This window comes from Centropristis striata, chromosome 3, assembly GCF_030273125.1.
Source record: "Centropristis striata isolate RG_2023a ecotype Rhode Island chromosome 3, C.striata_1.0, whole genome shotgun sequence".
Classification (NCBI taxonomy): Eukaryota; Metazoa; Chordata; class Actinopteri; order Perciformes; family Serranidae; genus Centropristis; species Centropristis striata.
The window spans coordinates 17996393-18019787 of record NC_081519.1 but is presented as its reverse complement, the minus strand read 5'-3'; the positions used below and the strand labels follow the sequence as shown (position 1 = coordinate 18019787).

Sequence of the window (23395 nt, the reverse complement as noted above, 5' to 3'; positions counted from 1 at the left end):
CCAAATTAGGTTTTAAAAAAAACAAAAACACACAGCTGCTCCTTGTTTTATAGTTTCCATTTATTCAACAGCTTTAATCTGACAAAATAAAATTACAACTTCCCTTTGGCCACCTGCAGCTCTGCTCCTACACCAGCTGCGGTCGGGGCGACGGTGCACGCTGTCCCTCCGTCTCGTGAAGATGAATCCCTGACATCCTGCAGATTGCATGCCTCTCACAGGCCTGGTGATATACTGTATGTCTGCACCAGACACTAGGTCCAACAGGCAGGCCTTTCAGTCCCACACTGTTATTTGCACTCACAGCTGCCGTTCTTCACTGAGCTCCTCAGCTGCCAGATGTCTTACACCTGACCTGGTCCAAATGGCCTGCTTCAGACATCAAGTTCATCCAGCTGTTTCAGAAGAAAAGGTGCAGCGGTTCAACAGGAAGATGGAGATTTAAACTTTTACGAGCTGTGAAATCAGTTGCCAAATGCACATTTCCACCCAGGCAATAATTTATAATCTGATGCCTGATGGTCCGAGCCTGAATTTAAATGCAGATAGATATGTGTTGCACATTAGGGAAACTTTTTACTTTCTGTTTCTGGCTCTGTCTGAGTCTTTGAAGTAACTCCACAATGCCCGGAGTCTTTTTAGTGCACTTTTTCAGGCAAAACTCAAAGGAAAACAAAAGAAACCCCTTTGTTCAACCTTTCTCTGTTACCAATAGTTCCAATTGGTTTGTGGTAATGGTTAATACTGCATGGGAGGCTCAGCTGCGGCTCATTAAAACAGTACACCAGAATAAAAGCGTGTTCTGTGGCAGGAGCTCCCTGATGACCAGACACTCAATCATCTCTTGTCTCTGGTCCTTTCACTTCTGCCTTTTCTGTGTCACTCCAGACTTGCAGAACTCACAGGAGGGGGTTTGAGCAGTCAGTGGCAGCCACAGGATCTGACCACCATGTTGCGGTACTTCTTGAGGATGACGTTGGAGCTGTCGTCAAAGTAGAGCACTGAGATGCCGTGGAGCTGAGTAGGGGCACAGCAGGGCTTGGGCACCGTGCCCGGGTTGATAAAGTGCACCTGTGATTTAATAGAGAGAGCTTAAATCAATCCTCACAGAAAGTAGAGGTTGCAGTGAAAGTGCCGTCATCTTGGAGCTGCGTGGGACTTACCAGAGTTTGCACGATGGCGTGATTTGTGGCGTTCATGTAGGAGTTGAGAGGGAAGGCACATTCTCCCTCGCAGTAGTACGCTGCATAGCCCTCTGGTGCTATGATCCAGTCCTGGTCAAGTTAAACACGTGCAAATGTCACTTAAGTGTCACTTTTGGATGTAAAATGAAGTAAAATTATATTCAAATGAGATTGAATGAAAGCTATATACCTGCCATCCCAAATCTCTGAAGCTGACATACAGTTCATGCTTTTTACATCCTTCTTTGGAGAGGCCAAGATTATCTGAAATTGAAAACATGCAAGTATGAGTACCGAAAGTATAACGTACAAAAAAGTATTAAAAGGATAGGTTTTTTTGGAGTGGGGTTGTATGAGTTCATGGAAGCAAGCAGGAGGACAGGAACAGAATCAATGTACTGTTGAAGTAATGAATATCACTTTAAGTGTTTGCTATATTTAGATTATATTCACCATCAGACAGCCTTGTTTGCACAACGGGAGTTAAAGGCATTATATGCTCTCCAAAGCCACCAAACTCCATTGACAAAAACATCTATTTTAAATTTGCAGAACACGTGTGTTGCTGGTCTACTGCTGCCACAGTGGATCAGTTTGTTTGTTTTATTGTGTGACTTGATTTTTAAAATATGTTATGCTGCTGCCCCCATCCACAGCAGTACATCGCTTTGCTTCTGTGTCTGTACTCCTGCCTGCTTCTCCAAACTTTGGGAGTGCTGACCGCCATCTACTGTAGATAATACAATAACTGTGGAGAAGTACCTCATACAACCCCGCTTCAACAAATGTGAACTATCCCTTTAAAGGCCATTGAGTTAAATTCATTAAAACCATGATTAGAGTAAAATATGGTGAGATCTGAAGGGTTCAGGCACCTGTTGCAGCCTCTACTGCCTTTAGTGCATCTTGGACAGTCCTCTGGGGTTTGGAGCGGTTGGATTGGCGTCCTTTGTGGCCGTGAGCAGAGCGGATGCTACGGAAGCGCACCTCATTGGCTTTGAAGAAGGCGACCATGAAGGGCTGCTTGTCCTGAGGCCCACTGCCTGTCACCAGGCCTCCAAGTCGGGGGTTCCTCCTCTGGCCTACAGAGGGAGACAGGGGGAACAAAACCAATGTCTCAACCATTCGCTGAAGATGACAATAACACACATATATCTAAGTCCCTACTAAACAATAACTTGTTCATCATAATTTGACCACAATAACCACAATCATAACTTTAACTCTGTAAGGACCCTCTACAAATATTTACTCAATATGTGGTCGTTCCTGCATTGGATTAAAAGAGTATTAAATCATTACTGCAGACAAAGACTTATTCTTGCTGTTGTTACTTTTATAGATCCTCTCTGTGTTAGTTAATGTATGGCAGTTACTGACCGAGGCTGTCCTCCAGGACCAGGTGCAGGCCGAGGTTCTGCTCAGGGCTGAGCAGCCAGAGGTTACTGGTGTCGGTCAGGTCAAAGATCAGCCAGCCCTCCTCTGCAGCCCACACTTCTCTCTGCTCCAGTAGCAAGAGCTCCACTTCACTAAGAAGAGGACAGTATGTTATTAAATTCAAGGCATTCAAAGCTAAAAGCACAGAGTGTTAAGACACAGGTTTCCAGAGAGGTATCCTTCTTTGGCTGCAGGCTGAAATATTACAAATTTTCCTTTTTATGAACCATCAAAGACTTTTAAATCGCTACTTGCAAATATGTTTCAGTGTTTATGAAATATCAAGTGTGATTTGTTACTCATGCAAATTGATTTTCATTCCTGAAATAATGGAAAGCAACGTCTGTCTGGGATGTATAACAGCAATCTTAAACTGTGTGGTAAGCTAAGGAAAATGGTTGGCAGCCATAAAAGGTACTTAATGAGCTACAAAATGCAAAACTACATGTGTGGTCCTGTAATTGCTACAGTAGTTAGAAAGTATTTGGGCAACTTGTTTTAATGCTGTTTTGGCAAAATACACCAGCACATTGAGTTTAAAATGAAACAAGGATTTTGAGGTTAAACTGCAAATTTTCTGCCTTGTGTTTGGAGGTGTTTACAACCATACTATGGGAACAGTGTGGGAACTATAGCCTTTTTTATATACATATTCTTCCAATTTGAAGACAATGCTACAGGAAAATAATACATTTAAGGCATCCAAGAGTTTTTTATGGCTGAACCGTGGAATGTTGTTGATAAGCCAAGTCAGACACCTGACCTGAGTTCAACTGAGAATGTGTTTCATTTGCTGAAGACTAGGCTGAAGGCAACAAATAAGCAAGATAATAAATAATGCTTCATGGTTGATGTATGTACACTGTGTTACCTTGAACTTGTCAGTAATATAAAAAGGGATGGTGACAGTTCCTACATTGTTCATCAGATGTGGCTATAAACAACAAATGAAAACTGAGCAATTACTGTTGGGAGACACAGGTGACTAGGGTAAAATCCCCAAACTAATAAATCTCATCACAGAACTTCCTCAATTGGTTATTTACATTATGACAATTCATTTTTGTATAACACGTTTTCTGAAACGTTATCTTGAAGATGCAAAGGGGTCATTATCCTATTAAATATGTGCTTATTTGCACACATTTCCAGAACAGAAAGTTGAATATTAGAAAAGGAGGTTGAGCGTTCTTCTCATTTTTGTTGACATATTTGAGTCGAAGGTTTTTACAATGGGAATCTCTTTTTATCACTCCAGAAATCTGAAATCATGTTTTTAGGAATAAAATGTGAATGAAATATAGACAAAACTCTCTGTAATAACCTTCAGAATATAGATAGAAATTATACTGGAATGTTTTGTGTATGTAGGTGCTCCTGAAGTGGAGATTTCTGACTTTCTGCAATTTTATCTAATGCCAAGCAAAATTTACAGACACAAATAGACAAAGTATGGGGAAATAAACACTTAAGTGTGTATTTTGGATGTTTTCTTTCCACTAGTTTGAAAAAAAGACATGTTATCAAGGCAAACTAGTCTAAAAATCTCAAAATAGACCAGTGCATGAAAAAACACTGTTTAGGCCTTTTGTGTTTCGCTTTAATCTCCTGGCCATTGTTTGATTCTAAATTACTTCAGTTCTGGAGCACTGAGCCAACAAAACAGGCAATGTGTCACTGTCCTTCCTGACATTTCTGACTGCACTGTACAATATATTTAAACAGGATAAATGATGTTCAAATCAGAGTAACAAATGATAATGCAACATATTGTGCAAAAAGAACACTATTAACTGTTAATGGACGGATACATTGCAAGTAATAGATTACAACAATAAAGCATGATTAAAGAAGATTGTTTGCCTCAGAACAATATGTAGCAACCTTAAAATCCAGGGCAAGTCCTCATCATCATATAACGCCTTGCATCATGTATCCACCCACAGCAAACAGCCATTATCAAAGGAGCGCTCTGTTAACATCCCAGAAGAAAACTCCTGTACTGATATGCCTTGTCTTAAGGGCAAATTTCACAGACAATAGCTTTGTTTACAGACAGAGTTTCAGACCCTCGGGCAGACGTCTGTCGCCTGCCTGTCTGTGTGGAGGGGTTTGTGTGTGTCTGTGAATGACAATGGTGTTGCCCTTAACACCATCGTCAGCCCCACTGTCACCGGTGAAGGACTGCCTGCACATGATCAGCTGAGGCAGTTTATAATTTGGGGGGTAGAACTTTGATTTGTGAGAGATCTAATTATTCTAGAATCAAATAACCAGTTGTTTTGTTCTCTAATTCTACATGTGGTTTGAAACAAGAAAAAAAGTGTGAGAGTAACAGTGGCTGTGTAAGAGAAAGCGAGTAAAATGACGTCTCAGGGGTTGAGAGTGTTATTTGTGGCTGGAGCTGCGTGTTATAAATGCAGGTCTCCAGGGGACTGTCCTGTTCTGACTGTGTGAGAGTAAACCTGCTCTGGAGAAAACGGCAGTGTTTCTGTAATTGACACTAATGTCTATGTAAACAGCTTGGGTGCTGACACTAACATCGGCAGAAATAACCTGTGAGGAAATGTAGACGGACAGATCCAAAGCAGACAGATCTGTGTGCACGTACAGCAGTTTAACAAGCAGCCAGAACAGGAAAACACACAGTGGGTGTTTGTTTAAACTCGACCACACGATGCATACTATGTCACTAGCACAAGAGGATAATCATATGTAGCAATGAAACCAACTACTATGAAGACTGATAGGGCCAGTGCATCCAAATAAAAAAATAAAACTAATTGCGGTTTGGTTTTATTTATCTGGGTTTTGAGATATCTGTCTGTGACACTTCTGGGTGAATGGGATTTTATACGCATGCTACTAAAAATTACATTAAAAATATTCACCAACAGCATGCCTTTAAAACTTGTTTCTACCAAGTGTCAACCGCAAAAGAAGCCAATGTGGTGGTACCTTAAACCTGCATTCTTTCTTATGGCCAGCAGGGGGCGACTCCACTGACTGCAAAAGGAAGTGTTATTGCATAGTCTGTGGGAAAATAACCCACCATTACCAGCTGCTACATTAAGTATATTTTTATGTTTATACTTTTGTACTTTTACTTGAGTACGGTCTTCAGTACAGGACTTTTACTTGTATTATTGCTACACTATACTATATAAGTGTTACTACTTTTACCTAAGTAAAAGATTCAAGTACTTCTTACACCATTGCCTTTATGCTAAACACTGAGGAGGTTGAGCTGATATATATGGCACAGGATAAAAAAAATCAAGGGGAAGCAGCAGTAAATCAGCAAATAAGTTTGAGATATGAAGGAAAGAGAACAGACATACCTGTTTGGAGGCTCCTGCAGGACCTGGTATACACTGACATTAAATGTCTCGTTCTCGAAGCGCTCCTGGATGAAATCTTTATAAATCCTAAACTCTGCAGCTGTCACTGCCTCTCCCTCTGGAATACGGGAAAGGTCAAATCGAAATTCTCTTCTGTGCTGCTGAGACAGAAGATCCTGATCCTGATCAACTATGAGGAAGAAAAAAAAAGAGACAGCAATAGAGGTGATAAATCAACATGTGATTGATGCGTTCATGATCAGAATGCTTCATTCATAATGTACCGGGATATGATACCACTATGAGAAATTGTTGGCTTCATCAGCTGACACATATAGTGAAATATTATTTCTCACCCTCAGTGGGAAAGTTTGTACATCTGAGAGAAAAGGCAAACCACTGTGAGTACAATCAGATGGTTAAACCGGCCGGTGGTTGCATATCTGTCAAAAACTGTCGCCAAATCAAACGTTGCTCTGATGTGTGTCACTCTGCCCACATCTCGGAAGCACTGTGTCAGAAATAGGAAAAATCCTGCTTCCACGAGTGAAGTGATTGATCTAAACATCACTTAAGTCTACCATACGTGCCAATGTGGGGGAGAAAAAACACACTCAAGGCTCAGTTTGGCTCCCTGTTTAAATTGCACACATGTGCTGACCACAAGAAAAGGCCTGTTAAGGCACTGCCCGGAAAACCACAGCTGCCAGTGAGCTTTTACAAACACACTCACATAAAGTAGAAAGACACACAAATTCATGTGCAACTCAACGTACAGTCCGTACCACCCACACCTCCCTGATCACTTTGCCATGTATCACTGTGTATCCAGTCATTTCACTCTGATTGCAGAGGATAAAGTAACGCAGCTGATGGTTTCCAACCTGCCCCGCGCCAGCTGAAGCTCTCCACCACTCAGACTTTCCAGAAGAATGGTGGTCAGAAAGACCCCGGAGCTTCCTGAAGCTTTCCAGTGTCGTGTTTTCACAGCGTTGTGTTTGTCCTTGGAAAGAGCAGCGGAGGTCTCTGGTGAAGGTGTGCAGAGCAGGGCAGCGATTAGTCACCTTAAAACACATCCTGCCCACTGACATACACCATGACATCATCATGACATCAGCCTGATGGTCCACTATTGTTTCAGTGCGCAGACAACCACGCACACAGCTCTTCAAGACTGGAAACAGAACTCTTTTTTTCTCACACTGAATCAGAGTCTTTTAAAAACATTTCTAACGACACAAAAACACACACATCGTTAAGAGCCGTGCATTCTGAACCCTGCTAGTCATTTGTTTGACCGCAATTAAATGCTGGAAGGGAACGAGGGGTGTTTTTATGAAAGCAATAATTGCTTGTAAGGACTTGGTGTGTTTACGTTAGGGACCATTAGCTGCAGAGATCAGACCTCAGATATGCAAACTTCCCTCTGGGAGGCATTTCAACACTTCAGATTACTCCTGACACTGCAGGGCCACACAGCCACGAAGCTTTCATTAACCTATTGCAATTTTATTTAAATGTTGTTGTTTTTTTGTTTTTTTAACAAATCAGCATGGGTGGTTTAGAGATGTATCACTTTGTCTGCACAAAACAAGTTAAGTCTCTGAATAATAATACCTCCTTTAGATATGATTTATATCATTCTCTGCATCAGTCAACCACTGACTAAAATCAGTTCTAAGTCTATTACTCAAGTAAACATTTTCCGCCCTTTCAAGTCCACGGATGTCTGCATACATTGACAAGTTTGACAGCACAGTTTAAAGCAACTACATGCAGATTTCAACTGGTTATTAAACAGTCTGGATTAATACTGAAGCCTCTGTATGACCTACATAAGCAAACAAGACCATCGGCAAGAAGATTGGCTATTTCTATGTAGTTATTTTTGATGCCTGTCAGTGGGTCCAACTCACTGCAAAATCATATGAAATCAGACCAGATGAGCTTATGTTTACATTTTCCCAGGCAAAGTTTGTAGTACTAGAGGAAGGGCTGACGATGGATGCCCAGTTTTTAACTGGGAGACCAGTGTTCATGTTCCATTGAACGTTGTGAACCTTAAGCAGAAGTTTTGGTTCCTACACCTTACAAAATCCATATGTTTTACTGGTCATATATCATAGTTCATCTAACAAATTCCTGATCATTACTTTTCATAAGAAGTCACACAAACCTGTTCATGAGAATACGTTTCAGGTGTGGTTACGGCCAACAAGATCTCCAACCTAAAAGTTTTGTCAATACCCATCATAACAACACATATGAGCGTTTCACGGCTTGTGGGAAAGAGCAGAGTGTTCTAAAAATAGCACACACTTTCTGTGAATTTTGGCGACAAACCATTGACCTAAGTTTAGGGCAAAGCACGTCCTGGTTAGGCATTATAAAAGACAGTTTAAACAGTAAATAAATATAAGCAAATGCTGGAAGTGAAGCAGTTACGAGAGTTATGTAAAAAGTGTAACTTATGTTTAAAAAAATGGGATTCACAAACCAAGATTCACGGAAGTTACGTAAAAAATAGTTTACTTTTGTTTTCACATGGTACATGAACCCCGTTCTCACAGGTGAATGTTCGACGGTGCTCTTCAAACCACCACCGCTTTTGACCACAGGGGCCACCAAATCAACACAAAATGAAAGTCCCTTGTAGTTGCAGATTATTAAAATCACTAAAGATTTTTGCCAAACAAATATTGCACTTTTGCATACATTTTTAATCAAGAATCTAGCACCATGACATCTTTTCTGCAGAGATTTTTTAAAGAAACTGGCAACTTAAAGTGTCTTCTCAGGACAGCTCAGGAAAGGATTATTTTGCACATGAATGTATAAATAATGAGAAGGTTAATGTGATTTTCTGGTGAAATTCTTAGCATGATCTCCTTATACTTTCTTCAGATCAGCTTAGCAGGACAAACACATTTCTTCCTGCTTGTTCTCAGAAACACAATACACCTTCTGTTCTCCAGCAACACGGCCATTCCTCCAACTGTTAGGAGAGCATTTTGTGCTCTTTCTATTTTAATGAAAGCCAGTGACATTTCTGGTCATTAAGCCTTTTCCCATGCTCTGCAGGTGTGTTGTGGTCAATGCAAAAAACAGCCCATACTGAACGCATGTGTACTCGTCTCCAGGCAAAGATTTCAGCAGCTGCAAACAAGACGGTCGACAGCAGAAAGGCTACAACTGATAACAACACAGCAACAGACCTCTGCAGTGCATTCAATGCATTTCTTTATAAATAAATGTACAAGAGGAACTACAAAGTTTAGAGCAACAGCAGCTGCCCTGTGTAATGTTGCATGACAATGAGATGAATGCTTCCTGCTAAAGTATGACCTGTGGTTTGGCATTCTAACAGGAGTAAACATATGCAGCATATATGTGTAATGACATGTGCACAGTGACGTTTCTGTATCCTTTCCCTCTAACATAATTTACGTTTCGATGGCCCTCCGGCAGACTTTCTCTTTCAGAAACTGTAGTGGGCTCAAAGCTACGAAGAAGATCCTGGAATCATGTGAAACTAGTACCAACCATGTCGTGATATCATGTTTGGGAACAAAACATTGCCCCAAAGTCCTCTGACCTCAATATATCTGAGTGAAAATGGGTTTTATGGGTATCCACATTTGCCGTTTATGGACATGCCCACTGTATGCCAATTCCATGCAGTTTGGTGCAGGAACAGTGCAGTTTTAGTTTTGTTCTCATGAAGTGCAAATTTGTTATTTTCAACTATTGCATTTGAATATTTCTGCAGACTGGGGATCTCAACAGTCTTGGAATTGCATAAATCTGGTATGTCTGCACTGTTGAGGCACTCACCACCCAAATGCAATTTTCCAAAATGTCTTAAGTTTTTAGTACCAAATTACAGCATGGCTTTTTCTATGGTGTTCATAAAGGTCTTGGTGTCTTAATGTGGTATTTTGGAAGGATTTCTGACCACTTTTGGCAATTCTCAAGTGGTTAAAAATTGGTTAAATTAGCACCAAATATGTGTAAATAATGGTGTCAACCCAAAAATAGCAGCAAAAAACTAAGAGACATAATTGATTATAGGAATGACCTTCCCTATAATGTTCTAATTCCTTATACACTGTCACGATATGAGTCAATCAATTAATTTATTAATTTACGAATTTAATTTTACATTTTAAAAACTGATTCATGACGAGAACAACTCAGGCTAGACCCCTTCACATGATGATGTATATCACTTTAATCTGGCATCTACTGTTGACCTGCAATCTCCCCCTAAAGACCCCCTGTCACCCACCCTTCTAAAAAAAGGATCTACCTGGGTGCACTGGGAGAAGGGACTGTGCAGCTCTACAGCAGCTCTCCCTCTCACTGGAAGCTGTGGTCTTTGGAAGGGAAATACCATAATCCAGTTCGGTCTTGAAGCGATCATCCAGGGACCACCAAGACAGAGTCGCGCCAGCATATTGTGGGAGCCTCAGTTTAAAACTCTGCCAATCATCAGCACAGGAGGTCATGGTGGGCTCGAGAGAGAGAGAAATAATACACACTCATTGTGTCCTTTTTTGTCCTCCTTCCTCTTTGTAATCAAACTCTCAGATGTGAAACCACACAAATCTGCTATGAGTTTTCAGAAACAATGTTTCCAGATCTCATTAGCTAAAGACCGTCAGTTAAAAGTTCAGGACTGAGGACATAAAATGTTACGTTATCCAAATGTTTTATATTAGCTACACATTTGTGGGCTGATCGAAAAATAACTCCCTTCATTTAAAGACTCCAGTTCAATCTCAAAGCCATGCAAACAGACAGGAAGGTTAAAGGTTTCTTGGGGACGTATCTATGGTGAATAAACTTCATCTCTTCAGGTTGACCTATGACCCAACTCCTGAGGCATAAAGAAGACATGGGTTGGTTTTGGATGTAACCACATCCGGATTAGAGCCACAGGCACCGTGCCGTCTGCTGTTTCACCATAGTGATATCAGAGGATCTCGAAGGGAAACAAAGGCAGGATTTGCCTTTTATAAATTCAATAATGTCTGAGTGAGCCCAAGCTCCCACCTGTGACCCATGTGATTTGCGCCCTCCCAACAAACACACAAACAGACACATAAACGCAGGAATGCACACACAAACACCTGCACTAACAGAGATCACCACTGCAATAACACATGTTTAGATGCAGTTTGTATCTTGATCTTTAGGCAACTTGTTTCTTGCTCCCCGGGGGTTTAGAAATACCCGTTCAACTCCCAGTCATGCGAAACAAAGCCATGCTAAAGCCTCTCCCCCAGAGCTTTGAAGGGATTCTGGGGAAATCGGATACAGGCATGTTGTCATAACATTTACAGCTCGGAATGCATAATGCCTGATTTTAAGTGAAGAAAGTGACCGAAAAGCCACAGTGTCAGAGACACATGGCACACACACATACACAAACACACACACACACACACACACACACACACATACACAAACACACACACACTTGACTAATGCGCTGTGTTGTAGTGGCTTTGGAAGACTGGAAAACAACATGGAAAGCAGTTAAACCTTGAATCCAATCAGATAACAGGGATGACATTTCATTGGTTGGGACATTTTGAAAAGAACACTATAATAAAAAAATATAACTCATAAACACAATGAATCAATTTCTTGTACCATTAGTGCAGCCTACATTTATATACATGGTCGCTCATAAAGTTGGAATAAAAATTTTTTTTACCTCTTTTCATCAATCTCTTCCAAACATATCACAATGAAGATGAAACCACAATCAACAGAGGATTGTGTCTGAAAACAAAATTATTCCAACTTTATGGGCGACCGTTTATATACAGAGTTCCTACACCTTTTCAAGTCATATTCAAGCACCTTCCAAACATCTTCAGTGTGCATTTTCAAGATTTCCCAGCACCACCCAATGTGGTAAATTACATAAATATATTGAGTACATAAAGTATACAGTGTGCTGATTATTTCACTTCTTCATCACATTAAATTAGTTGTTATTGTGCTATAAACAACCCAAACTTTGTGACAGAAGGGGGATAAAATAAAGGAACAGTTTAATTTAACGTTTTAAAATGTGTCACCTGTTTGGAAGTAGACTTGGCATCCTATATTACAAAGAAAATGGACCAGTTTCAATAACTTCATGCAAAAGACAATCACTTTTAAAACCTTAAAACACCACATTCAAGTGTTTTCAAGGATTTCAGAACCCGTAAAAGAACTACTAATAAGACCAAAGTACATATTAAATACATATTTAATGTTTAAATTGGGGGGAAAGTGTCAGATTGCAAACTTACCGAGATTGGCGAAACTCATCACCATGTCTGCGTCATCTAGGAAGCGGCTGTCCTGTGGGGTCACCATCGGGGAGACGTGGGTCGGCAGAACGGGCTTGTAGTAAGAGTATCCGGGCGGCTCCGGGTCTGTGGAGATGGTGTTGTACAGGTCCAGCATAAACATCGGAGCAGCGTTGTTTTTGGTGTGGATGTGCGGCCGCGGACGATGCGGCAGCCCGAGGATGGAGAGGATCTCCCGCTGCATCTCTCTGCGCTCCTGGCTGCGCAGCCGCCGCTGGATGAAGCTGGAGCGCACTTCGTTGTCCACGGAAAAGTTGGAGAAGGTGACCTGCGTGGCTAACACGCAGTAAACCCACGACAGGAGGGTCGTTAACGTCGCCAAGGCGCTTGGCACCATTTTACCCAAATTTTTACGCGCTGCTGGAACGAGTCGAAAAATTAGACTGGATGTGCGCTTCCTACATAAAGAGTCCCCCTACTAGTCTTAAGAGTAAATCACACTAACCTCTATTTACTCAGAATATGATTCACTCATCATCTGTTGTTACGCAATGTCTTGGAGTAATACGGACGTGCGCTCCTTCTGATGGCAACTTGGGAATGTATTTTATTGAGGCGCTGTGTCAGGGGAGGGGCAGGCCGGGGTTAGAGTGGGATAAACCAAGACTGGAACTATTGGGAGACTGTGTGGGGGTGAGGCAATGAAAAGTAGGGCGAGAATAGCTCAGGGTCCTATCATGAAGTGCACTTCTCTATCTTGTTAATAAGATAGGTGTGGACCTTTCAACCAGAGTGTCCCATCACTGCGTCCTTTGTTTGGACAGGATTGTTTGGCCACTGATGAAAGTTGACTTAATATCTGATTAGCACATCTTTTCACTGGTGGCCTGATCCTTTTCTTTGTCTTTCTATTGGGACCATCACATTTGCTTGTAAAAATTCTCGACAATTTCTTGCCACTGGGCCTAAAAGCTCTGCACATGGAGATACTCCAACACTAAAATAATGATCAGTCTAAAAGTAAAGAGGGAAATCCCCTAACCCCTTCTTCAACACACACACACACCTTTGAACTCAAACAATAAACTCAGCCCACCCTAATTGTGGAGTGATCAGCAGTGCAGGCACATGAAGGGACATGCCAATAGCCACAATGAGTACAACAATGTTTAAAGCACTCCACTGTGACCATTTTATTAGAGAGGTAATGGGAGTGGGGGGTGGACAATGAATAACAAAGCAAGAATCCGACACTGAGGTAGATTACACGTGGGCTTTGAGTTTGGAGGACAGCGGTGACTGGATCAGCACGTAAAACTCAAGGAAGGAAGTTCATGTGTCATAGCCACAAACTGAAAGAGCCTTTTACTAATGTACTTCTCTGTTTTTCCAGTAAACTCATAAATGAACTAAACCAAATGTCCACAAGCACCACAGCCACTTGAGATGATTTACCCAGTAGAGGTCACTTTACATGGCTCATCTCTGCAAACTCATATAAACGACAAGAGTCCTCCTTATCCATTACAAACATCTGTAAACATCTCTGTAACTATTTAAGACCGTAAAAATCTATTTTGCTCAAGGACTCCTGCATGGCAGCAGGTCTTGTAACTGACGGTCTATTCCATCCACGTCAGCATCCCGCACATTACAAGTGAAGGAGGTTTTACACGGTTGCACCATATGATGCTAATTTGCTAAATGTATACTGACTTAGTTCAATAAGAATACTAGGGCTACAGCCATATTGTGTGATATCATGTTTCACTGCACATAGCAGATGAATAAGAATGACTAAAAGTAGTGTGAAAGGGTGTGTGAAGGGTTCGTATTGATCCTGCACTATAATAAATCTTTATAATATGCACTCTGGTCCTCTTCTTCCTTTTTTTCCAATTTCATTCACATTTCAGTGCCAAGAAAAATGAAAGAAACCCCTTTGGAATGACCTACATTTATGCACAATGTATGCATAAAATGTGGTCTGACCTTTAGCAAAGTCATTATAATAGACAAATATAGTCTTTGTAAACTAATAACAGATGACAGTAGATGACAGAACAGAAGTCAGATTTTCCCAACAACGAGCTGAAAGTGTCCTTAGATGTTAGTTCTGCACAAAACACATTAAAAATATGTGTACAGATTGTGTCTCTTGAAAAATATGTCCTTTGAAACATTTTTGTTTTGTTAATTTTAAAGAAATATATATTGGTTTTTCATCTCAAGGCTGCCGTATATTATCGGAACTTCAATACAATTTTCAATCTATTTGACCCAAAAAAAGAAAAATCTTTAAGCAAAAATGTTCAATCAAACTGCCATATTCTGTTCATTATATCATCCAAGGGTAGAAAGGTGCAGTGATGGACATTAAGTTCACACATTGGTACATGGATGTGTAGTAGGAAACCTATTAATGATTGCAAAGAAGTCCCCAATCTGATGACTGAGAGTTAGCAGCTCCAACCATTAAAGCACTGTCGCCCTAAAAACAAGCGGTCCCGAAACCAGGGACCTTTAGATCTTCAGTCTCTCCCAACTGAGCTATTTTGGCATTAAAGGTAAACGTGTGGAGGCCATTGACAGAAAAACAAATCAACACAACTCTCAAAGACGTGACACATATTTTAAAGAAAACAACACTTTTCCACAAATCGTTGGAGAGCTGTTGTGCTTTTACTTAGCATTTAACCTTGCTGAAGTTTACAATTCAAGTTTAAAACAAAGCAATTTTTTTCACATGTCAAATTAAAATACAAAGCTTGCAATATATATATTTTAGAAGACACCCCATTGCAGTGTTGTTGTTTTTGTGTTTTAAATGTTTTAAATGCTGTTAAATTTTCTGAAGGGGTGTCCCTTCTGTTTTGTTGACTAGCTTAAACACATCTAAAATCTCAAAGCAAACACTCACACAAGTTAATTTACCATCCCAATGTAATGCACTCAAATTTAGAAAAAATAATTTTACATTTTTAAGTTTCAGGGTGGCTGTCAATAGTTTGTTCATGATCAAGATATTCCTGTTACATTTATATGATTAAACAGTTTTGTATGGGGTCTAAAATTCCTCCTGGCCATCAGCACATGCAGGAAACATTTGGTTGACGTCACTGTTGTCATATTTGTATAAAACATATATAAAACCCTAATTGCATCAAATTCAGAATGAGAGTAGAAAGAAAACACAGGCAGCCCAGTTGGAGCATTAAATACCTTGTCTTTGTACTGTATGCAATTAGATGTAGGTAGCAAAGGATTTGCAAAACATTACATTCTGTTTTGCATGGTGGATGAGTTAGTTTTTTTTTTTTCCAATGCTTTATTGAAAATTACAAAAATAAACATTTCTGGCACGTTTTTTACAGTACATACCTTGCATAAGTGTAGAAAGAATGCTAAGTGAACATCAATAAAAAGTAAAACATGTAATTGTAAATTCAGAGCAGTTGAAATAAAAATATATATATAAATAGACAAAAATAAATTACATATGAGACAGTCTGAATGTTGTTTTCAATAAGGGGGATTCGAATTAGTTTTAACTGGTCATTTCAGTGGGAATTTTTTTCAAGATATCATATAATTTTTTTGTGCATTTGTTATTGTTAAAATTTTTAGAGATTCATTGTTATAATTTTTAGAGATTGGATGAGTTACATTTGTGAACCATGACAACTTATCCTACACTTTTTTTTTTAGAAGAAACAATTTATCTAAGTGTGAAATAAAACTGTGTATAGGACAAACTGTTTGCATACATCAACAATGTAATTTGCCATTAATCCAAATGTCAACAGACACTGAATTAAACATATTGACCACATAAAACCTTACTAATACAAAACATCAAGGAAAAAGCAGTTGTATGTGTCTCTTTGAACAGCAATAGACACTCAAACACACACAAAGCTAAGCCAAAAGACGGAGTTTGAGTTATTTTTAAGATGAAGTAAATTCCCTTTTTAAGTCAATTAAAAGTATGCACTTGTGTCATAAAAGCAATAATGCTTTTAACGTCGTAAACCAACAGCAGCACTTACTGCAGTAAGAAAGTTACTGGTAGTGTTAAGGTTTTGTGCAAAGTCTCTCATCATTCAATAATAAAATGATGATAAAATGGCTGTTAATCGAGATACAGACTTTCCATTGAAGAATAAATGTGCTTCCTGTGCCCATAGATATATAAACACTTTCTTATAGCTTATGTATGGCTGTGACGCACTGCCTCCAGGCGGTTACTCGCGTCATTGCATGCTTTTACCGGGGCCGAAAACGTCACCAAACTGCGACACACCGAGGAACAAGCGCCACATTTCTGCTGCGCCAAATTGTTTTGGCACTTTCGGCGTTACGACTTATACCCATAGTTTAACATATTTGCGGTATGTATATCCATGTATTCATAAGACGGCTTTGTCAATGATGTGCTGTTTGAATTCGGGTTTTGAAAGTGTTGTACTGTAGAGTTTTTAGTCCAATACATTAGCTCAGCTAACGCTAGCTAGCGTTGAATTATCATGTTATTTTCTGACCCATATGATGCCTTGAATAGTCCTTTAACGTCTTAAATGTATTTTAAACAGTATAAACGGCAACCTGCTCACGTATCCTCATGTTAGCAATTCAGTTTACGCTAGCGTTTATAAGCTAGCAGCGATATCTGATGTAAGGTTGATTAGCGTTAACATTAGCTCTCCCGGCTAACAGTACGTCTTATCCATCGTATTGTCAAGTGTCACGTTTTGATTTCCGTGACTCACGTTTTCCAGATATCGAACCTATATCATTAGTGATAACCTTGTTAACTAAGTGCTTGATAAAGGACTGTTAGCAAAAGCAAGGCTTCAAGGTTAGCCATGTGGCGTTTTACACATAACGTTACTGTATTTGTGTGGTGACACGCCTTCTTATATGTATTACTTCATCCCGTTTGTATCAGCCAATGGATCTTATCTGCTCCCACGAATTTGCTTTTGGTGAAAATATTCAAATTGTCACACTGTTAAAATAATCGCCTAAATCATCTCCTCATGACATCGGCCACCGATGGTAAAATCGCCTACATCACTGGATACATCAGTTGATCAGATCATGTGATTTTACCCCTTTAAGATAATCATTTCTTTGACAATTTGCCACATTCATTGGCATCAGATAAGACCCAGCAAAGAAGAGCTAGAGGGAGATTGTTCAGTTATCAGTTTAGTTTATCAGCTTTTTATTGTTGACACTAATATTGGTAACACTTTACTCTAAGGTGTCTACATAAAAGTGACATGAGCGTGTCATAAACATGACATGGGATGTGTCATGAACATTAATGACACTTTGAAGTAACATTAATGCTCATGATACTTGTCATGTCATGTTTCTGACAGGCTTGTGTGACTCTTATGTAGACATCTTCAAAATAAAGTGTTACCATATCTTGCTTAAGTCACAAAGGCATGTTCAAAAAATTGCCTAAGTCATTTATTTCTCTTAAGTTACATAATTTACACACAGTGTTATTACTATGCCAATAGCCATCTTTTGTTACATCCTTTTTGAGTGAAATGATCAATAAATGTCATATGTTCCACTTTTGGTGAAGTTTTTTGTGTTTCCTGCAAAACTTGAAAAAAATGAGTTAGGCGATTATTTTAACAGGGTGACGAAATATTATATCGTGTTACTTACCCTGTGCCCATGTCTTCTCTCTCAGGTGCACATCAGGTATAACGTTAATGCAGTATGAGTTTATTTGGGACAACCTCCGGTTTTGGAGCAGGAGGGACAGGTGTCTTTGGAAACGCAACAACGGACAGCCACAATCCCATGAAGGTAAACCAGCGGACTACAGGAAAAAAGAGTTTGACATGGCTTTTAAAAATTGTTGTTATGACTCACTGAAAACCTGTTTACTTAAAAGCTTAACAATTTTCTCTGTTTTTTATGTCCTCGACCTTTCCTACAGGATGTTGAAGTGACTTCTCCTCCAGATGACAGCATCAGCTGTCTGGCTTTCAGTCCCCCCACCATGCCAGGGAACTTCCTCATTGGAGGATCCTGGGCCAACGATGTGAGTTTATTTATTTATTTAATCATCATTGTAATGGTGTACACAATAGCAGACTGACTTAGTCAAGGTTATGGATGATAACTTTAACTTTAATTTCAAGGTGTGGGTGGTACAGTTGAGGTGTCCATGACGGACTACTTCTGCACTAGTTTATGACTATGTATCATGATAACAATTAAACCCAGTCTTTTTGGTGTTATGTGACCTTAGGTCCGATGCTGGGAGGTTCAGGACAATGGACAGACGGTCCCCAAAGCCCAACAGATGCACACAGGTCCAGTACTGGATGCATGCTGGAGCGATGTAAGTCTCATCATACGAAGGAATTTAACATCTGCAAAGGCTATTTGCTAAGAATGGGAGACATCAGTCTCAAAGCAGAAAAGTAAATGGGAAATTTAAATATTGAGTGTTTACATTTTCCAAATAAATGAAAAAATGTTTACATCAGTAAACCAAGTTGTGACTAACTAAACAAAAATGGAATTAAATGTATATGTTTACTTTAATTAAGGATATTTACAAATGCACTTTGTTTTAAAAATATCAAGTTTTCTGGGACAAAAATAAATAAAGTATAGAAATCATAATTCTGATGCATCAATAATTATTTTATAAGCGCACCATAGCCCTCTAAATCAGAATCTAATTGTGAAGTGTCTAGAGATTCCCAACCTTACTATCTGCTGGGCCATGGAATAATTTATGATGTGCTATTCTTTTTTACCAGGATGGGAGTAAAGTCTTCACTGCTTCCTGTGACAAAACAGCCAAGATGTGGGATCTTAACAGCAATCAAGCAATGCAGATTGCACAGGTTGGATGAGAGTTTACAGATCAACTATGTGGTCATAAGAATGAAAAAGATTCATCTTACACCTCTCACCATTTCTCTTCACAGCATGATGGTCCAATCAAAGCAATCCACTGGATAAAAGCCCCAAACTACAGTTGTATCATGACTGGCAGCTGGGACAAAACACTGAAGGTACAACAGCACATTTCACCACATCTGTTGAAAAGAAATGCATTCTGTTTTTGCATTTATAGTCCCAAGCACATCTGAATATGAAAAGAAGACAGTAAATCAGCACATTATCTGTCGGTGATGACCACATTTTTTCTTGATGTATTTGCATTAACACCCATGTGTAACCATAATTGTCACTAACAAGAGCTAATCAGAGAGTGACATATCAAACTTTGCAATGTAGCACTGAGAAACATGGCAACTTTTCTGTTCCTTCCTTCAGTTCTGGGACACCCGCTCTCCCAATCCAATGATGTCTCTGCAGATGCCAGAGAGATGCTACTGTGCAGATGTTGTAAGTGGTCTATAAGCAGTGTGACATTATATCTGTAATACCTGGTGAGTAGATAACTGAATATGTGACTTTGTGGGCTTGTTTTTTAAACTCCTTGACTGTAATGTGTAGGTGTACCCCATGGCAGTGGTTGCCACAGCTGAGAGAGGTCTGATTGTGTACCAGCTGGAGAACCAGCCCTCTGAGTTTCGAAGAATAGATTCTCCTCTCAAACATCAGGTGAATTTTCCTCCCCCATTAAATATTTTCTTTAACGTTTCCCACTATTAAAAGCTATTTATATATTGCACCATGCTAAATCTATAGTCAGACTTCAGATAGATGTGAGATATTTAACATTTTATGTTTGACTGACTGTTCAATTTTTTGATCCAATGTACTTTTTTGTCCTGGACCTGCAGCACCGCTGTGTTGCCATATTCAAGGACAAGCAGAACAAGCCGACAGGCTTTGCACTGGGAAGTATTGAGGGCCGAGTGGCCATCCACTATATCAACCCTCCAAACCCGTGAGTGTCTTAAACAATCAACTTATTACTGCTCAATTAATTTAGATGTCCTTTTGCTACAGGTGTCTCTTTAATTTAGTTAAGTGCAAGTGTATTGTTGATTATAACCTAGATTCCAAAAAAATGTGACGCTTAGAAAAATGTCTTTGAAGCAGAATTTAATGATTTGCAAATCCTTTGCAACCTACATTAAATTAAATATAGTACAGACAATATATATTTGTTTTTTCAATCTATACACTCATGCTGAATCTGATCCATTCTGTTTTTTTATTCATGTTGTACATAGTATCCCAATTTTTTTTGATGCTGTGTAAAACGTAAATCAAAGCGAATGCGTCAGATTCAGCATGAGTGAAATTGGAGTTAGAGTATTTTTATTATACTGTTTATGACCTAAAGCAAAATATGGCATGAATGTGTTCCCTAATCCCTTTCAGAGCCAAAGACAACTTCACCTTTAAGTGCCACAGATCAAATGGAACCAACACAACCACGCCACAGGACATCTATGCTGTAAGTTGAATTTCTTGTACAGTGTTGACATTGTGAACGAAGTGTGTCCTTTGTGCTACAAAATGAGATTTCATTATCATATTTGTATTGGAACATAGACAACATTATGAAATAGACATTCTTCTTGTTATAGTAGGAATCAACCTAAGGACATTAGAAATGGATGCCTTGGAAATGACTAGACTGCAACACTTGCATAATCAACAGCATGCATAATCAACGCAACCTGTTTCCTGAGACCTTTACATAGAAATGTTATAGGCAACTTAAAAAGTCATGGAAGGTCTAAGTTTTTAAGTTTTGTTACAATCTGTCAACAGATTGGCAATATGAAGCAATTAATATATGTTAATTATTCTCATAGTACCTTGATGGCTTAACATTAATGACATTTGCATTTTTAAGTACACCCAATACGAATATAATTGCTGTGTCCTTTGAGTGGATGGCATGTTTCCTCTTGTATTTCTGTTGCATTTGTCATATCGGATTATTTTTAATGCAGTTTTGTAGGCACCATTGTGCATCTCCATCATTCCAGACTCCATCATCACAGTATAGTCACTCTGATACACTAAACAGCCTAGTTATAATGTTTGATGTCCATCCCATCAGGTGAATGCCATCTCCTTCCATCCTGTCCATGGCACGCTGGCTACTGTGGGCTCAGACGGGCGCTTCAGCTTCTGGGACAAAGACGCCCGCACCAAGTTGAAGACCTCAGAGCAGCTCGACCAGCCCATTACAGCTTGCTGCTTCAACCACAATGGCAACATCTTTGCATATGCTTCCAGTTATGACTGGTCAAAGGTGGGAGATGTAAAATATTTACAAACATTGTGAGCTAGTGTCTGTATTTTTCTACGTGCACCTCAAGCTGACTTTCTCTCAAATTTTGCAATATTGTGTTCTCATCTAAACTCCTCAGGGCCATGAGTACTACAACCCCCAGAAAAAGAACTACATCTTCCTGAGGAACGCTGCCGAGGAGCTGAAGCCTCGGAACAAGAAATGGTGAGAGAAGGGCAGCCACTGTCTGTAACCCTGGAGACCGCGGTCGCCGTACGGGGCTGCCCCACTTCCTCAATACTCCTGTGACTCGGACTGGGGCCTTTTGAGGCACTCCATGATCCCTGGCATGCATGAATGTGGGCAATGCCAGTAGACATGAGTCAGATCTCAGTACTGCCATGTACTGCTACAGTTAGTCATTTTGTAATGGTGCTGTACTGCTCATTTTGAAGGCTTGTGTAGTTTTTGCTGTAACAGTTTATACAAGCAGCATTTGCACCTGCACACTCAAGAATTCTGGGAAAAAGCTTGTTGGCTTTTTTTTTTTACAGCATATAACTTGTGCGCAGTGAGCCTTTGCAGTGTTTCCATGGCATTTTATAGTATTTAAGTATTATTATAGTATTTAACAGTGAATGCAACTGCAAGGATTGACTTTGTCAGTGATATTGTACAGTTTATTCTGTGCTAAAAAGGAGAAAACCCTTTCAGAAATAAACAAAACAAAAATGAAGAAAAAATGTTCCTGTGACTGACTGCTCCCTCCTGTCTTTAGATTCATCGTGCCAAGTCACATCTCTTGTGGGGAAATGCGGAAGACCTGCTGCTTTAGTGTGTGTATACGCTCGAGACAGACTCCTTCCTTTCGGCAAACACCTGGACCAATGCCGCGGCGCTGTGTACTGTGCATGGACCAATCAGAAGGGCCTTACCTACCTGGCGTTGATGACAGCTGCGTGACAATTGGTTGTAGAGGTCATCATAGAAGGGGAGGGCTTTATGTGTCATTCATCTTGGTGTTTCGACTCTTTTTTTTATGTGTTCAGGTCCTCATTTTTTTTACAGCTTTCCAAAGACTTTTCATTCTCTTTATAAATTGCTGTTACCTGTGGTTTAGCTCCATGAATGAAACTGGGATGTAAAATAAATAATGCATACTATTAGATTTGAAGATGTTTATTCCAACCTGAGGGAATAGGTTAAAGGTTAACCTATTGCGTTTGCTGTTTAAATATTTCTTGGGGATTCACAGAACTGTATTGTGCATGCCAACCACTATCTCATGTTTCAGCTGTAAATCTTTTCATGTGGGTCTCTGATTTTAGGATCATCACAGCATCAAAATGATAAACTTTGGTCAATATGCGTATCACAATGACCCCTCCTGTCTGCTTGTTTTAACCCAAGTTAGCCAGCAGGTGGAGCATTTTGCCCTTAATTGTCTTAACTTCAGCAGTTACCTGTGTGAAAGTCAATGAGCTGCGGTCAGAGAGCTGAAGCAGGGAGGAATGAGATCAAAGCAGGACAGTGGGGTTCTTCGTCCAGGTTAAGTCCTATTGACAGGGATACACAGCTGGAAATGGGGGGATTTATCAAGAGGATATGAATAAGGTAGCATGGGCAGCTACAAAGGCCATGTGTGAAAACTGAACCAGTTCATAGCAGTGAAGGTGTGAATTAAATGCCTGTTTATTGAGGTCATTAGAGTATCACCTCACTGTTAGCTAGACCCTCAGTACTTAGCAGTGGAACTCAAGGCACCGGGGGCGGGAAGATCTGCTGCTGCCACAGTTCACCGGCTCCTCTCAGCTCTCAGGGGTGACACTGGTACTACTCTCTAGACCACTGTCTCCTGTACTGTTCATTGAAGCTGCACTAAGTTTCTTTTAACTAATCCAGGTTGACTGCGCT

The 23395-nt window shown here is 39.9% G+C and overlaps 2 protein-coding genes across 3 annotated transcripts; one reads left to right on the top strand and one right to left on the bottom strand.

Moving 5' to 3' along the window:
* Window positions 1-921: 921 nt before the first annotated feature.
* LOC131968575 (bone morphogenetic protein 7-like) lies at window positions 922-12670 on the bottom strand. Its single transcript, XM_059329519.1, has 7 exons — window positions 12274-12670; window positions 5963-6152; window positions 2565-2713; window positions 2060-2266; window positions 1375-1448; window positions 1164-1274; window positions 922-1071 (listed from the first exon to the last, which is right to left on the bottom strand). The coding sequence occupies exons 1-7, from the start codon at window positions 12668-12670 to the stop codon at window positions 922-924; spliced, it is 1278 nt and encodes a 425-aa protein (XP_059185502.1).
* A 3879-nt stretch (window positions 12671-16549) lies between these two features.
* On the top strand, window positions 16550-22859 carry rae1 (ribonucleic acid export 1). 2 transcript variants are annotated; one of them, XM_059329382.1, is made up of 13 exons: window positions 16550-16664; window positions 17987-18105; window positions 18239-18343; window positions 18554-18646; window positions 19074-19160; window positions 19245-19331; window positions 19597-19668; window positions 19780-19887; window positions 20070-20176; window positions 20617-20692; window positions 21308-21502; window positions 21621-21706; window positions 22260-22859. In XM_059329382.1, coding segments are annotated over exons 2-13 (1107 nt in total). In that variant the 5' UTR covers window positions 16550-16664; window positions 17987-18015; the 3' UTR covers window positions 22261-22859. The 2 variants fall into 2 exon arrangements, with proteins under 2 accessions (XP_059185365.1, XP_059185364.1); XM_059329381.1 differs by lacking the exon at window positions 22260-22859 and having other exon boundaries at window positions 21621-21710.
* Window positions 22860-23395: the final 536 nt, after the last annotated feature.

Bases quoted from the DNA above. Each gene is read 5' to 3' on its own strand.
- rae1 (XM_059329381.1), top strand. From the start codon at position 18,016: ATGAGTTTATTTGGGACAACCTCCGGTTTTGGAGCAGGAGGGACAGGT. The intron at 18,647-19,073 runs GTAAGTCTCATC...CTTTTTTACCAG, and splicing joins TGGATGCATGCTGGAGCGAT to GATGGGAGTAAAGTCTTCAC. The intron at 19,888-20,069 runs GTGAATTTTCCT...CTGGACCTGCAG, and splicing joins ATTCTCCTCTCAAACATCAG to CACCGCTGTGTTGCCATATT.
- LOC131968575 (XM_059329519.1), bottom strand. From the start codon at position 12,670: ATGGTGCCAAGCGCCTTGGCGACGTTAACGACCCTCCTGTCGTGGGTT. The intron at 6,153-12,273 runs GTAAGTTTGCAA...TCTTCCTCATAG, and splicing joins GATGAGTTTCGCCAATCTCG to TTGATCAGGATCAGGATCTT. The intron at 1,449-2,059 runs GTGCCTGAACCC...TTTCAATTTCAG, and splicing joins GGCAGTAGAGGCTGCAACAG to ATAATCTTGGCCTCTCCAAA.